Below are 16,617 nucleotides of genomic sequence, written 5' to 3' on the forward strand. Positions count from 1 at the left end.
AACCAGCACTGAAGAAAACAGAATATTGGCTCTTACCTTACTTGATATTTAAAAAAAAAGAAATTTAGGTGGATTAAATGTGAAAGACAAAACTCTAAAACTTTTATGAGACAATGAAGGAGAATAAGTGTGTGACCTCATAAAGGATTTCTGAAACACAAAAGGCCAAAGGATAGATAAACTTTAAGATTCATTTAAGTTCATTCATCAAAGATATTATAAACAAAAATATGAGCCTTCCAAATCTTTAACTAGTATTTCTAAAAAGGATTAGTATTCAGAATAGAGAAATTGCTCCTATAAATCCAAGAAGGGCAAAAAAACTTGAGCAGGCATTTCCTAGAAGAAACCCAAATGGCCAATAAACATCTGAAAAGATGTTCAATCTCATTAATAAAAAGGGAAATACAAATAAGAAGCATATAAAATGGAAGCATATCAAATTAATAAAAATTTTTAACAAACAAGATAATTGTAAGGAAGAAGTAGATGAAAGACAGACTTATGTATGTTAGCATTTCTGCAAAGCAAATTCAAGAAGGATAAACCAGAAACTAAAGAGATTGGTTACCAGTAGGAGAGTGGATGGGAAAGCGGTGTAAAGAAGTGAGAATGAGAATGGGTAAGTATGAGGAGGGAAGGGACGCTTCTCTGAATGTACCACCTTGTGTAACTTTGGCTCTTAAAACCACAGAAAAAAGTTAATCAAGAATGGAATGGGGGATGGGAGAGTGGAGTCAGAAAGGAGGAGAGGCAGGCAACAGGGAATCCAAATGGTAACAAATGAAACCGAACATCACCATCCTGAAAAGGTGAGCATGAGAAGAGCAAGTCTAAGTAAAACAAATCAGTGTGGATTGGCAATTGCATACCTTCTAGAAAAAAATCAAAGAAGTGAATATGTACATTGTAGATAACAAGAACTAGGTTCCCCTGTCAGAGAAAGAAGTCACAAATAAAGACACAAGAAGGACTAAAAGGAACCTTGCTTCACTCTGTATGATAGACCCCAGGTCCATCCACATCTCTACAAATGACCCAATTTTGTGCCTCTTTATGACTGTGTAATATTCCATTGTATATGGGAGGGAGATCCAAGAGGGAGAGGATATATATATATATACCTGATTCACTTCTTTGTACGGCTGAAACTAACACAACATTGTAAAGCAATTATACTCCAATAAAAATATAAAAAGCATCTTGCAGTGTTCATATGGAATTGGCAAGATCAGTATATAGATATAGAAATAAAGAGGTATCTGAGTCTATATATAGGGCTTCCCAGGTGGCGCTAGTGGTAAAGAACCTGCCTGTCAATGCAGAAGACCCAAGAGGCGAGGGTGGGGAAGATGCCCTGGAGAAGGAAATGGCACCCCACTCCAGTATTCTTGCCTAGAAAATCCCACAGACAGAGGAGCCTGGGGGCTATATATATGCCTAGCTTAATATACATACATATATTTTCTACCTCTGTGTGCTGAGCAATTACATACCAGTAACAATAAATACAGTTCCAGTTTCTCTTCATATTACTTGCTATCCTCTCTGTTTTTGCTTATCGCACTCTTAGTGGGTGTGAACTAGTATTTATTCATTGTGGTTTTGATTTTCATTTCTCCAACTGCCTAACGGTGTTGAGCATCTTTCCATGTGCTCATTGGCCATATGGATATCTTCTTTGGATATTTGCCCATTCAGATCCTTTACCCATATCTTAATTAGGCTATTTGTCTTTTCATCATTGAGTTATAACAGGTCTTTAAATAGTATAAGTCCCTATCACAAATATGATTTGCAAATAATTTCTCCCATTTTGTGAGTTCTCTTCATTTTCTTGATGGTACCCTTTGAAGCACAAATACTGTTAAATTTTTTAAAAATTATGTACTTATTTAGGCTGCACCAGGTCTTGGTGGCAGGACTCGGGATTTTCTATCTTGGTTGCTGCATACGGGATCTCTTCTTTTGTTGTAGTTGTTGCACCCTGTGGGATCTTTAGTTGCAACATGAGAACTTAATTGTGGCATGAAGGATCTAGTTCCCTGACCAGGGATTGAACCCAAGCCCCTGCATTGGGAAAGAGAGTCTTAGCCACTGGACCACCAAAGAGGTCCCCAAAGGTTTTTAATTTTGATGGTGAAAGTGAAAGTTGCTCAGTCATGTTCAATTCTTTGCAAGTCCATGGACTATGCAGTCCATGGAATTCTCCAGGCCAGAACACTGGAGTGGGTAGCCATTCCCTTCTCCAGGGGACCTTCACAACCCAGGGATCTAACCGTGTCCCGTCCATCTGTCTGTTGTTGCTGGTAGCGGCAGTGGTGATGGTGTTCTTGGAGTCTTATCTGAGAAATCATTGTTTGATCCAAAGTGATGAAGGTTTACACCCATGTTTTCTCCTAAGAATTTTGTTGTTTTAGGTCTTACATTTAGGTCTTTGATCCATTTTATTGCTTTTTGTTTGTGAGGTAAAGGTCCAACTTCATTCTTTTGCACGTGGATATCCAGTTGCCCAGCACTATTTGTCAAAAAGATTACTTTCCCCATTGAATGGTCTTGGCCACCTTGTAAAAGTTCAGTTGACCATAGATAGGAAGAGTTCTTTCTGGACTCTCTCCACTCTACCCATTGACTTATATGTCTATCTTTATGCCAGTACCACAATGTCTAAACACTATAGCTTTGGATTAAGTTTTAACATGGGCCAGTCAGTCTTCCAACTTTGTTCTTCTTTTTAAATATTGTTTTGGGTATTCTGGGTCCCTTGAATTTCCACATGAAATTTAGAATCAGCTGGTTAATTTATGCAAAAAAGTCAGCTGGCATTTTGATAGGGAATGCATCGAATCTGTAGAACAATTTGGGGAATAATGTCATTCTTAAAAATATTAATGGGACTTCCCTGGTGGTAGAGTAGATAGGAACCATCTGCCAATGTAGGGGATATGGGTTCAATACCTGGGGGTCTGGAAAGATTCCACGTGCTGCAGAGCACGTGCCCATGTGCCACATGTGGCATAAAACCCATGTGCCACAACTACTGAGCCAGTGGCCCCAGAGCCTGTGCTGTGAAACCAGAGAAGCCACTGCAATGAGAGGTTCACGTTCCACACGAAGATTAGCCCTTGCTCACCGAAACTAGAGAAAGCCCACATGGCAACAAAGACCCCGCGCAACCAAAAACAAATAAACAATAAAAAAATTAATGTCTTCCAATTCATGAACATACAATGTCTTCCCACTTATTTAGGTCTTTTAAATTTTCTTTCAACAGTATTTTCTGGTTTTAAGAGGATAAGTTTCACACTTCTTTCATCAAATATACTCCTAAGTGTTTTATTCTTTTTGATGCTATAATAAATGGAATTCTTTTAAATGTCAGTTTTGGATTTCTTGCTATGTTTCTGTAACTTTTTTTGCAGTATTTTAAAATTAAAAATAAAACTTAAAAAGAAGCACAACCATATAAAATATTTGCAACTGAGACACACTGCTGGTGGGAATGTAAAATATAACCAATCACCTTGGGAAAAAAAATGTAGCATTATTTTAGTAAGGTTGATAAGCATACACAATCTATGCCCCAACAATTCTACTCCGAGAAACTGTGTACCTGTGTACCAGCACTGCTTGAAATAAAATAGAAACAACTTAAATGTCTATCAGTAGCAGAAATGAATTTCTTAAAATGTGTGTTCATATAATGGAATACTAAAAAGCAGCAAAATTAGTAAATTACAGTTACACACGACAACAGGATTAATCACAGAAACATATGTTGAGTATAAAAAGGAAATTACAGACAAATGCACTTAGAGAAAGGATTAAAGGATACAAAATTATACAATACACTATTTAGGAGTTTTGTACCATGGCAAAACTATAAATGAAACAAGGGAATAATAAACACAAAACTCAGCATAATGGTTACCTTTCAAAGAAGATGAATGTTAGCATGGAGCAGCGAACAACAGTAACATATTTTGATGGGAACGTGGTGTGTTCCCTATATTGTAATTTTTAATATCTCTTACAAAATTTATAAATTTGATCTGTTCAATATTTAAAATTTCTTAAAAGGGGGAAAATAAATATATACCCCTGTTTTAGAAATTCTTAGAAGACATTAATAGCCATACAAAATCTATTTGATGGATATATCATCAAAATACTGTAACTATTTTCCCATCACTTTCTACTTTGACTACTATAGAAAAGTTGAAAGACTAGTGCAAGAAATACCTATATACCTTTCAATGAGTTCCACTAATTGTTAATATTTTGCTATATTTGCTTTTTCTCTTCATTTTTATCCATTGTTGTTATTCTTGCTGAAAAATTTGGAAGTTAAGTCACATGTAATATTCAACCCTATATACCTCAATGTGTACTTCTTAAAAGCAATGGCATTCTCCTACATAACTAAACTATCATTATCATGTCCAAAGAACTGAACTAACATTGATATAATACTCTCTAGTACACAGGTTAGATTTGTATTTTTTTTAATGAATTTTAATTGTAGTATAGTCATGGAATCCAGTCCCATCACTTCATGGCAAATAGATGGGGAAACAGTGGCAGACTATTTTTGGGGGCTCCAGAATCACTGCAGATGGTGACTGCAGCCATGAAATTAAAGGACGCTTACTCCTTGGAAGGAAAGTTATGACCAACCTAGACAGCATATTAAAAAGCAGAGATATTACTTTGCCAACAAAGGTCTGTCTAGTCAAAGCTATGGTTTTTCCAGTGGTCATGTATGGATGGGAGAGTTGGACTATAAAGAAACCTGAGTGCCAAAGAATTGATGCTTTTGAACTGTGGTGCTAGAGAAGACTCTTGAGAGTCCCTTGGACTGCAAGGAGACCCAACCAGTCCATTCTAAAGGAGATCGGCCCTGGGGTTTCTTTGGAAGGAATGATGCTAAAGCTGAAACTCCAGTACTTTGGCCACCTCATGCGAAGAGTTGACTCATTGGAAAAGACTCTGATGCTGGGAGGGATTGGGGGCAGGAGGAGAAGGGGATGACAGAGGATGAGATGGCTGGATGGCATCACTGACTCGATGGACGTTGAGTCTCAGTGAACTCCGGGAGTTGGTGATGGACAGGGAGGCCTGGCGTGCTGCAATTCATGGGGTTGCAGAGTCGGACACGACTGAGTGACTGATCTGATCTGATCTGATGGACTGTAGCTCACCAGGCTCTTCTGTTCCTGGGATTCTCCATGCAGGAACACTGGAATGGGTTGTCATGCCCTCCTCCAGGGGATCTTCCTGACCCAGGGATTGAACCCACATCTCTTATGTCTCCTGCATTGGCAGGCGGGTTCTTTACTACTAGCTCCAGCTGGATAGCCAGAACTGGAGGTTTAGATAGGGTCAACAGAGGCTTGTTTTGTCTCTGAGATAGTGGGGCAGCTTAAAACTGATGAGATGAGCTCCAGGCGGGAAGGAAATGGAAGGTAGCAATGAGAGAAAAGAATCAATAGTGAGGAGAAGGCAGCATCCAGAGCCAGGTGGGAGCATCAGATTTCACCAGAGAAGGGCAGCTCTTCACTGATTGGGAAGGGAGGGGAGAGACCGGTGTGTATGCAGTTAGGTTTCCAGATTTAGCAGGAAGTTTATAATCTAAAGTGGCGAGGGAGGGGAGAAGCAAGCAGCATGGTCATTTGCTAAGAGAAGGAGGAGGTCAGAAGTGTGAATGAAACTGAGTCAGCCAGTCACTGCGGAGGGTGGGAGAAAGAGCCAACTAAGAAACCAGAAAGAATTTATGAGACATCAATCAGACAGGCTGATTTCTCCCCCCACACTGTGTGTTGCAAAGGAGGCTGTGGTGTGTTGTTGGAGACCTTGGGATTTACAGTTCCAGGATCCGTAGGGTCTGCAGTGTGACTAGGAGCAGGTGACCAAGCAGGAGTAAAGGTGATGGTGTTTTGGAAGAGAGCATTAAGAAGAGAAACTAGGAGCTGGTGAGGCAGAGACTGTGAGCCAGGTGCCAGCATCGGCTATATACTAGAGGTGGGCACTGGGCGGCTACTGACTGTACAGATGCTGATTTTGAGTACTTGTTCAGTTATACTTATATGAAGGAGTCTTGGTATTTCTCCACTTCATCTCAGGACAGACTGGTTTCCTTGTATTTTTAACCTGGATCTCATTCTCTGCTGCCTTTGTCACTGCCTTTTTTTTTTTTTGGCTTACATTTCAGGTGATGACAAGGAGATCTAAGGTCGATGATATCAAGAAAGTACCTTTCAGAAAGTGAAAATGCCTTCTCTCTCTCTCTCTGCCTCCCTCCTAATCTCTACTACTGCCTTAAAGCTTCCTTAAGTTCTTTTAGTTGGAATGACCTATCTACATATCAGCAGATGACACTGTCTCTCTGGTTATTTTCTGATCAGGCATGTACTGAGCTGTCAAATTTATGTCCTTTCCCTGCACATGATGACATTTCCCTGACTGGATGCTGCCAGACCTGCTCTCGGTCGCTGGGGGCTCCCACTAACACCATCCTAAAAGCAGGGAGGAACATTTCCCTGGCGGCACGGTGGATAAGACTGCACCTGCTAAGGCAGGGGACACAGGTTCAATCCCTAGTCCGAGAAGATTCCACATGCCGAGGAGCAATGAAGCCCATGTGCCACAACTACTGAGCCCTCGTGCTGCAACTATTGAAGCCCGTGCTCTGCAACAAGAGAGTAGCCCCCCACTCTTTTCAACTAGAGAAAGCCCAAGTTCAAAGCAGCGAAGACCCAGTGCAGCCAAAATACATAAATATCCCAAGGACTATTTTTACAAAAAGCCTCTGCAGGAGGAAAATATGGACAGTCACCAACCCTTCCTGTTTTCATCCTATCCATGTTGAGTTGAAAGTGGCTTACAGTTTGATAACCTAATTCTAATTTATAGAATTTGGAATTTTTGAATTAGAAGAATCATACTACTATATCAGCCTATTTTAAAAATGACACTAAAACAGAAGTACCGCCTATAATCTAGAAATCCCTTAGGCTGCTTCTCCATGGATTAGCTGCCGCACTTATAAGTCCTTTTAGGGCAGACATAATCCCCCTGAGGAGGACATGGCAACCCACTCCAGCATTCTTGCCTGGAGGATTCCCATGGACAGAGGAGCCTGGTGGGCTACAGCCCATAGGGTCGCAAAGAGTCAGACATGACTAAAGCAACTTAGCACAGCACACACAAAAACGATTAACCCATTTCATCTTTTTTTCACCTTCCAATTCTTTTCTTAATGTTTTCTTTCCCACCCTGCCTCCCTTCCTTAATTAGAAAGTGACTTGAGGTATCAGTGGGTCACCTCGGTGCTGAGTCGGCAGCAGCGTGACGGTTTCTATTTCCACCTTTTTCTTTCAGCCACACAAGGGCTGCCAAGGAAGTGGCCTTTCTGCAAGTCCTGGCTGCTTCTCCCTGCCTGATGCTTTTCCTGGCAGGTGGGCCTCAGAAATCCTTCTTTTAGGGAAAGGCAAATGGAACCAGAGAGCGAAGCACTTAGACACTGGTGCTCCCTCTGCCCATCTCTCCCCTTCCTCCCTCCAGCACCACCCCGCCCGCCCTTCAAACAGTACCTGAGCCCCTACTGGTGCCAGGCCCAGGAGAGGCAGAAAGGAGGTACCAGACACACAGAGATGAGAAAACAGTCCTTGTCCCCAAAGCACTGCCCCCTGGACCTTACACAAATGAAGCTCTCCTTGATTCACAGGCCAAAATATGAGGAAACTGAGTCAAACGACTTCTTGAGAATCCTTTCTGTTTTCATAGCAACGACTTTCAAGAATTGTTTTAGTGGAGAATCTCTGCTCTGGAAAATCTCTTTACACCCTAACATGCTCCAGGTCCTTCACATTCTATCAACTGTTACGTGTTCCAAGAATATGAAGGTATTCAAATACAAAAGTGAATAAATTGTGGTATTGTTATGATATAGAATAGCATATACATTCATTAAAAATGATGCTTACAGGGGACTTCCCCGGTGGCCCAATGGTTAAGAATCCACCTTGCAATGTGGGGGATGCAAGTTCGATCCCTGATCAAGAAACTAGGATCCCAGGAGCCCTCATGCTATCCTCAGGTAAGAGTCTGTGCTCTGCCAGGAAAGATCCCCAGTGCTGCAACTAAGACACAGCCAAAATACATGAGAATTTTAAAAAACAAAAAAATAAAATAAGAATGATGCTTACAAAAGCTTAACGAGATGGAAAAATGGGCCAACTATAACACCTGACACAGGCAGAGAAGAGAACCTAGAATATTAGGTATTAAGTCATTGAAAGTGATTATCCTTGAGTGGCAGGATAATAAGTGCTTACAACTTCCTACTTTTATTTTTCAAAGTTAAAAAAATAACTTTTTTCTAATAATAATAATAAAAATGAGTACAGTTATTTAAAAGTATCTGGAAGTGATTGTTTCTGTAGCAAATATTTTCAGTATACATGCCAAGGCCAGATGTGAATACTTTTAAAAATATGCTTTGCCTTGTATTTTCTGAATCTGTCTATAGCACTGATTCTCTTTAATTCTAAGCTACTGTAACTAGTCAAATTCCAGTACCTTTCAGAGGAATGATAATCTCAAAATACTCACTTTGGAAGAATCCAAGGGCATTGAGAAGGGGAAAGGAAGGGCCAATGAAATTTCTCTAGCTGTCAAATGTGCAGGGTTTTATTTAGGGTCTTACACTGATCAGCTCAGTTGGTAAAGAATCCGCCTGCAAGGCAGGAGACCCTGGTTCGATTCCTGGGTCAGGAAGATCCACTAGAGAAGGGACAGGCTACCCACTCCAGTATTCTAGGGCTTCCCGTGTGGCTCAGCTGGTAAAGAATCCTCCCGCAATGCGGGAGACCTGGGTTTGATCCCTGGGTTGGGCAGATCCCCTGGAGAAGGGAAAGGCTACCCACTTCAGTAATCTGGCCTGGAGAATTCCATGGGCTGTATATTACATGGGGTGGCAAAGAGTCGGACATGACTGAGCGACTTTCACTCACTGATTAAGAAAGGTGAGAGTGCAGGTCATCAAGAGGTTATCTGAGGAAAAGGCTCGGGGCAGGGGAGTCCGACCGCTGACCAGAGATGACTTCACCTCCTGAAACAGGTGCTCGGATACCCTGGCCGGCGTATGACTGAGCTATTGGATAACAAACTCAGCAAGGCCACGAATGGCACTTGGTACAAGGAAAACACCTATAAGAGAAGGTGCTCCCTCCACGGTAAGGAAGTGGAAACTCCACAAGAAGTAACCAAAATCTGGTTCATGCCTGGTGTGATGAAAGCCCTTCTGCTTCCCTCAGTGGAAGTGGGCAGAGAGAAAAATGCAGAATGGTCAGTACTGGAGGATGCCTAGAACTCACTCCTTCTGGAAGAGCTGAGAGAGAAGGCGTCTGACTATCTCTGGCCAATTCACTTACAAGTCAATATTTCCAACTGACTGTGGTGTAACCTGTCAATCAAAATTTTAGAGGCTAAAGCGAAGATTGCACTATTAATCGGGTGCTTGGGTCTCCAGAAGGCATGGACAGACCTTTCATGTCTCAGGCACAGCCACTAAGAGATGTTAAAGGGGGAAAAGGCTATGGTTAGCTGGCTCATCTGGCCCATGGAACTAGCAACGAAAGATTTCACAGAGGGCTGTACTCATCAAAGGGTGCTCCTCTGATGAGCCATCTGGTCTCCCCTGGGAGCTTGCTGGAAGCCAACCCAGTTCTGAAGAAGGGAATGTGCTTTATTTTTTTTAATGAAATTTTTTTTTTATGAGGAACATTTTTTAAAGTCTTCATTGAACTTGTTACAATATTGCTTCTGTTTTATGTTTTGGGGTTTTGGCCACAAGGCATATAGGATCTTAGCTCCTGTCGGACCAGGGATCGAACCCACACCCCTTGCATTGGAAGCCAAACTGCTAATCACTGGACCACCAGGGAAGTCCCAGGAATGTGTGTTTTATTAATAACAAGGTCCCCAGGTGCTCTGCATGTACAGTAAAGTTTAAGGTGTAGTAAACGACAGGTGCAGAGTATTTCAAGCTCTTCTGAATTTTCCTGCTTCCCATCCAAGGCAATGGCAACCCACTCCAGTACTCCTGCCTGGAAAATTCCATGGACGGAGAAGCCTGTAGTCTGCAGTCCATGGGGTCGCACAGAGTCGGACACGACTGAGCAACTTCACTTTCACTTTTCACTTTCATGCATTGGAGAAGGAAATGGCAACCCACTCCAGTGTTCTTGCCTGGAGAATCCCAGGGACGGCGGAGCCTGGTGGGCTGCCATCTATGGGGTCGCACAGAGTCGGACACGACTGAAGTGACCTAGCATTAGCATCTGTTTTCAAATATATAGAAAATAAATTTTTTTACTGTGGCAAAAAGATTTATCCTCCACTTAAAAATCTCTGAGTGTGTTTGTGTGTGTTTGCCCTCAGCTAAGGTACTCAGAAGCAACTTGACATTTATAATTTCCTTTTCAAACCTAAAGTTAACAAAAGCAGGCATTTTCCAGCAGTCTCAATTTTCTAAATTCCTTATTGCTTCTTTTAATTCTAACAAAATTTGATGTTTGAGAGGGATGTTATTTACCACAGACTACTAAAATATTTGCTCCTTACCTTTTTACATTTTTTTTCCCTTCTTAGCTTATTCTCTTAGGAGATGACCTCTTAAGGTCATTAGGAGAAATTCTAACTTTGAATTTTTAAAATGAGATTTCTCATTGCTGACATGGGGAGTGGCATTCTGGTTTCTAGGTTGAAAACATGCTGGTAGTGTGCTAAATGTATAATAAAAGTCCTCCTGTGAGAATGTGACTCACTGAGCCATAGAAAGAGTTCAGGTAGCTCAGATCCCACCATCCCAAGCAGGGTTATCTCTGCCCTGAGGAAATTTCTCTTCATAAATGAGTGGCCAGCTTCCAGGCCACTGATGATATCACAGATTTAACAGAATCGGGCAAACATGCACATCAGTTTACCCTTGACCTAGGAGGAACAAGGTCAGAGTACTTTGAGGACATACTTACACATGAATTTGAAGTAATATTTAAAGTACTCCTGTGATATTTAGTACTGTAAACAAAAGGATGGAAGTGCCCTAAACACGCTTGGATTAAGCCAAAGGAAAAAGCAGAGTGAATCCAAGACTGGATCTAGGTAGGGCCCTCCTCGAAAGCTCCACCTTACCTGATTGTCGAATCCGTTGAAGAGTTTGTTGCATCAGGACTTCTGACCTTGGGACAATGATGATGAAGTCCACTTTGCTGAAGTGGCCAAGGTCCAGGCTCTGGCTGCCGCTGTCTGCGATAGCACACACCTGGGACAAGAGTTTTCTGGCAACTGTGAGCTGCGGCTGATAAATCTGGAAGGTCTCATTCCCTAAATCTAAAATGTGAAAAAGTCATAAGAACACGATTAATTCACTTCTGTGATGGCCTCTATGAATCTATACAGGGACAAGTAATACACCCAGTGTAAAGTGATGCTCTGTCACCAAGAACCTTCATTTCCTACCCTCTCTCTCTATTAACTTTTAACAGATCGTCCACTTTCCCTAACAACTCAGCTGAAAGGATGTGCTCAAGAGTGAATGTGGCAATTTCACAAATATATTATTGTAAAATTGATCGTCTCACAAAGTATGAGCTCAGCACCCCTCCCTTGCCCAGAAACAAGGCCCACAGACCACATCCTTGCAGCTGGAGCCAGGACTCATCTCTGGAACGGGGACAAGCTTCCTGGTTTCTTTACGACTGTCAGCACAGGTCAGGTGCCCAAGCCCAGACCCTGAACAGAGGCAATGCCATAACCATAATCTTGCTGAGTTCCTTTGAGCTTTTCTGGATGGCACTGCAGTAAACACTGTCTCTCCAGCAAGTCAGTTGCAACATGGTTTGAAATTCTCCTCCCCATGACACTAACTTCACCTTTCTTTCCACTTAACTCCACTTTGCCAGTGCGTGTGACCTGGCAGGTCTGGTCAACTCTGGTGCTGACGCCTGTACTATCTGAAGAGACCTGATTCATGACACATCCAGCTGGCTGCTCAACAGGTGACATATCAGAAAAACATTGCCCAGATACTTTAAACATGCCAGTAGCTTATTATTACAAGTTACAACCAAGAGATCAATCTCTTATACGTGCATGCGTTCACACACACACATGAGAGATAGGGTTAGTTGGCTAAACACCTGAGCAGGAAACATTTAATGCTCCTTGAAAGGACTGCTTTTTATCAGGAACACATGTGGAAGTCTGAGCGGCACACACAAGGGCCCAATTAACCTGTGCTAATGAATGTATTCTAAAACCAAGCTGCAACACAGCCCAGGCAGAGACAGTGGTCACGTGACCACCAGCCACCACGGAACCCTGACAGTGAGTGGGTCTCCCTAGTGACCGAGATGACCCACTAGAAAAGCCCCAAACTGCAACTTTTAAGAACAGCCCACATAGTTTTTGACCTACCAAGGTAATCAATCAAAATAAAAGATCCATCTTTGGATAGTTAGACTGTTATATCTTTCATTTCACAGGTTACACAGCTGGGGACTAAGAGAGGAGGCATAACTTTGTAGAATTGAACTTAGCAAATTTTGAAGTTGGATAAAAGCTGAAAATATGTTTAAGCAGTGTTTCTTTTCTTTTTCATCATTAAAATCTCTTATTTATTTATTATGTATTTTAGGCAATGTTTCTTAAACAGGGACTCAAGGGTGTGAATGTGGGAATCTGTAAGTATTCTGAGAATTTTAAAATTCTAACTTGGTTCACATAATACATTTTAGATCACGTGGATGATTACTTTACTGCCGTATAACGTCCAGGAGTTAAAAATCTTTATTGCCTTCAAATTCATTTTTATGCCTGGGGTGATGCCAAGCCCTGCTCCTTTTCCTATTGCGGTCATCCTAATGCCTGAAGGAAGCATTCCCACCACGTATTAATAGAAGCCAAAAAGCTGTCAGCAGCTGCTCATATGTATCTGTTTCATATCCATTCTTCTGTTCTTTGTTCTGTCCTTTTTGACACTGTCCCTATCAAATAGGAACTTGGGGTAGGAATCTGAACCTAACGGAATCCAAGCTAGAGATGCAATTCCTCGCCCTGGTCCGACCGTCCCCCTTGGCGTCCTGCAAGTCTGCTGTAGGGCACATGAGGTGTCGGTGTTTCTGCTCAGCTTCCAGGAAGGCCTCACTAACCCTGAGACTGTGTGCTTGCTAAGTCGCTTCTCATGTCCGACTCTTTGTTGACCCTGTGGACCGTAGCCCGCCAGGCTCCTTTGTCCATGGATTCTCCAGGGAAGAATAACTGGAGTGGGTTGCCAGGGAATCTTCCCAACCCAGGGATCAAACCTGCACCTCTTATGTCTCCTGCATTGGCAGGCAAGTTCTTTACCACTAGCACCATCAGGGAAGCTCTGAGATTATGTGTGTTTTACATATTGGAAGGTAAGTGCAGGGAGTGGAGAGCCAGGGGCCCAGGCCAGACTTTGTCCAGATTCTTTCAGGCAGTTCTCTAAAGCCCTGTGTGAACACCTAGAGCTGGTGGGCCCAGCTGTGGAACTAAGGGAGGTACACCAAGGACCCCAGAACATTGTGAGGGAGAACAAAAGAGAGAGAAGTAGTGTTTAAAAAAATCTTTGACTTAATTCTAGGTGACATTTACTAAGAACAAAGGCATCAGACCCAGGCCACAGGGTAAGGGAGAAGGAAATGGCAACCCACTCCACTATTCTTGCCTGGGAAATCCTGGACAGAGGAGCCTGGTGGGCTACAGTCCATGGGGTCACAAAGAATCGGACATGACGGAGCATGCATGCACGCACAGGGTAAGGCGTTTTTCACTTGAGCCAGACCTCTCGAGGAGATAATGAGGAAAGGCCTGTCACAGTCCATGACTGAAAGACAAGACCTCAGAACCCTCAGAACGAGTCAGCTTCTACGTCCGTCCCGAGGATGGGGTTCCCTCCTTTTGGCCTGAGGTGACATTACCCAGGTTCTGCGTGGGGCTCATAGCAGCAGCCTCCTGAGGCGACACGTATTCGTTAAGGTCTCCGTTGAAAGGGGTCACCACACTATCTCCTCGTCTCTGTTGCATTTTGTCTAGCAGCTTGTCTAGGTCGTCACCTGTTACAAAACGAAGCGGAGGTAAGGAAGTCACCAGGAAGGACGTGTTTGTATCAGACGTTAGGCAGCTAGGCTGGGTTTCTGTCGAGATCTGCCGGCCATCCCACTTCTCACATCAGAATTCACACTCAGTCACCCCCGTAACAGAATCCCCGTAGCCACAGCTACACTTATTTATATCATGCTTACAGGTTGCAGGCTCTCACATACTATTGATAATTCTCTCTCGGCCCCTGTCATACCCAGAGCAGGCAGGATGGGATCATTGTGTCTCCATTTGACAGATTAGAAAACTAGGTCTGGGAAGGCCCAGTGTTGCCCAAGGTCACACGACAAAGCAGTGGCTGAGCTGAGGCCTCCCATCCTAGCGCCCAGACCCCTCTGCTGTGTCAGGAGCAAAATGCTTAGCAGAAACCATTCCAAAAGAGGGAACATAAGTCATCAAGCTTAAGCTCCACTCTCAGGTCATGGACAGGCTAAGATTTAGATCCAGAAAATTATGCAGCTGGGGACCCAGCAGCGTTGCTGAATCCGACAGCCACTCACCTAACGATGTGGTTTTGAAATGCGATGCCAGGAAACTGACCTTTCCCGTGATGAGTTCATAACTAATTTCTTTCAAAAACTCACTTGTGGTGAGCATGCTCTCTGCCAGAGCCCTGGACTGGTGCTGACCTGCAGAACAGAGGGAGACATGACGTGCCAGTGGACAAATGCTCACCGGGACACGATTTATAATAAAACAGCCAGAGCTGAAAATGCAACCAGAGTCTGTGCCTAGAGGGACTTGGATAAGGAAAGTCTGGTACATCCAAAGGTAATGCTGTTGACTACCCAGCATTTGAAAGGATGATTCCAAAACTTCATTTGAAATGAAGTTTCAAATACAAAGTTAGGTGATTAAGGGAAAAAAACAACATCCCTTATGTGCATGGCAACCCACTCCAGTATTCTTGCATGGAGAATCCTGTGGACAGAGGAGCCTGGCACACAGGCACGTGTGTTTGTAACTGGGAAAACATGCCTTGGATGTGTTTAAAGACTAAGGGAGGGATGTGAAAAACCTTTAAAAAATTGTCTGCATGGCTATTATGAATATCAGTCTTAAAAAATGTAAACTTATGTTGTTTTTTTAACAAATGAAAATTAGAAAAAATGAAGGTGTTATACTTTCTGATGAAGCTTGTTGAAAGATACATACATCACAGAGAGATAGGCAGGTGGTTTTCGTCAAATCAAGGAGGCTTGGCCCCTTTGTTAGGAAGATGTGAGAGCCATTCACAGAGAGGAGAAAAGCAAAATTTAGTCCAAATGGCAACTCAGGATGGCATCTGATAGAAAATCAGCACCAGAAACAAAAACGCATTTTGTAATGTACCAACTTTCTGAAGTTTTCTTTACGGTCAATGTTACAGCATTAAATACCCTCTCTGGTGAAGAGGTGAATATATGAGTTAAGTTCCTGGCAGATAACGATGAACTGGCTTAGGCCACCTGTGGCAGTGGCTTTATCACATGCTAGAGTGGTAACATTTCCAAAACCTTTTAAGGACAGAAGCGACATGGGACAAGGGTATCTGTTACCAGGATGTGCTTTGAAATAATGCTCCCACCACCAGCTGACAGGGATGCTAGCCAAACTACAGGCTACAAAAAAATCTGATCTGAGGAGCAAAGGAAAAGTTAAAATTATGAGGAAGAACCCAAGCTGAGGCCCTTGATCAGAGATTAATTGCATGGATTCCTGAGACACTCAGCAAGTAGTTTTCAAATGGACAGATGATTGAATGAATAGATTTTAAAAATTACTCACCTAATACGACCACGCAAAACTCATTTCCTCTGACTTTTGAAGCACAAATGGTTACCACATAATCCGGGAGTTTTTGATAATGCCTCATTTCACTGAGAGTCCTCAAAGTCTCTGAAATGCCCTCTGCCAAAGAGTTCTGGGTCACAATCACATGAACCAAGTCTTGAGACACGCTGGCAATTAATCTAGCCAGCCAGGGGAGTTGTCCTGGTGACACTGGTGTGCACTGCGCACCCATCTGCAGGGCTCTCTCTCTCAGAGTAAATTCCTGCATAGCTTTCAGCATAATTTGCTCAAATTCTTCCCTGAGAGGTATCTGATCAGGACCTAAATTGAAGAGAATTATAGCTAAAATTTTTTTTTTTTAGATCACAGCTAGAAAAGAGAGACACGTAGATACACACACAAATACACCAGTATGCTGTCTATTCCAGCTGGCAAGTAAGCTGTTTTTTCTGTAGTGGCCTTATACTGCACCTATTTATCATTTTTGATTGTGAAACTACCTTCTCTCTTCTCTGTCTGCCTCAGTATATATTTTTACAATGCAGACTTCTGCTCCTGTTATCTTTAAAAAAAGACGTGCTCAGAGAGTATCAATTCCACTGTATGCCTTGGGAGATGGTCACTGAGGGTGGTAATTTTAAAAATAATATCAGAAAT

General features: G+C 42.6%; 1 protein-coding gene across 12 annotated transcripts in view; it reads right to left on the reverse strand.

Moving 5' to 3' along the window:
* Positions 1–16,617, reverse strand: part of GREB1L (GREB1 like retinoic acid receptor coactivator) — a 250,871-nt gene that overhangs the window by 41,970 nt on the left and 192,284 nt on the right. For 10 of the 12 annotated variants that reach the window (XR_015153864.1, XM_086373003.1, XM_086373001.1 and 7 more), the window contains 4 exons: positions 15,955–16,281; positions 14,688–14,816; positions 14,007–14,141; positions 11,197–11,394 (listed from right to left, as the gene is read on the reverse strand). Coding sequence is in view for 11 of the 12 variants with exons in the window: in XM_086373003.1 (XP_086229129.1) it covers positions 11,197–11,394; positions 14,007–14,141; positions 14,688–14,816; positions 15,955–16,281 (789 nt within the window). In the remaining variant the exon portion in view is untranslated. Of the gene's footprint in view, positions 1–11,196; positions 11,395–11,695; positions 11,882–14,006; positions 14,142–14,383; positions 14,522–14,687; positions 14,817–15,954; positions 16,282–16,617 lie in introns of those variants that run through there. The other 2 variants (XM_086373005.1, XM_086373006.1) reach the window with 2 other exon arrangements.

Source organism: Bos grunniens, chromosome 24, assembly GCF_055505025.1.
Source record: "Bos grunniens cultivar Pamir isolate PY7600 chromosome 24, Bosgru_T2T1.0, whole genome shotgun sequence".
In the NCBI taxonomy this organism is placed as follows: domain Eukaryota; kingdom Metazoa; phylum Chordata; class Mammalia; order Artiodactyla; family Bovidae; genus Bos; species Bos grunniens.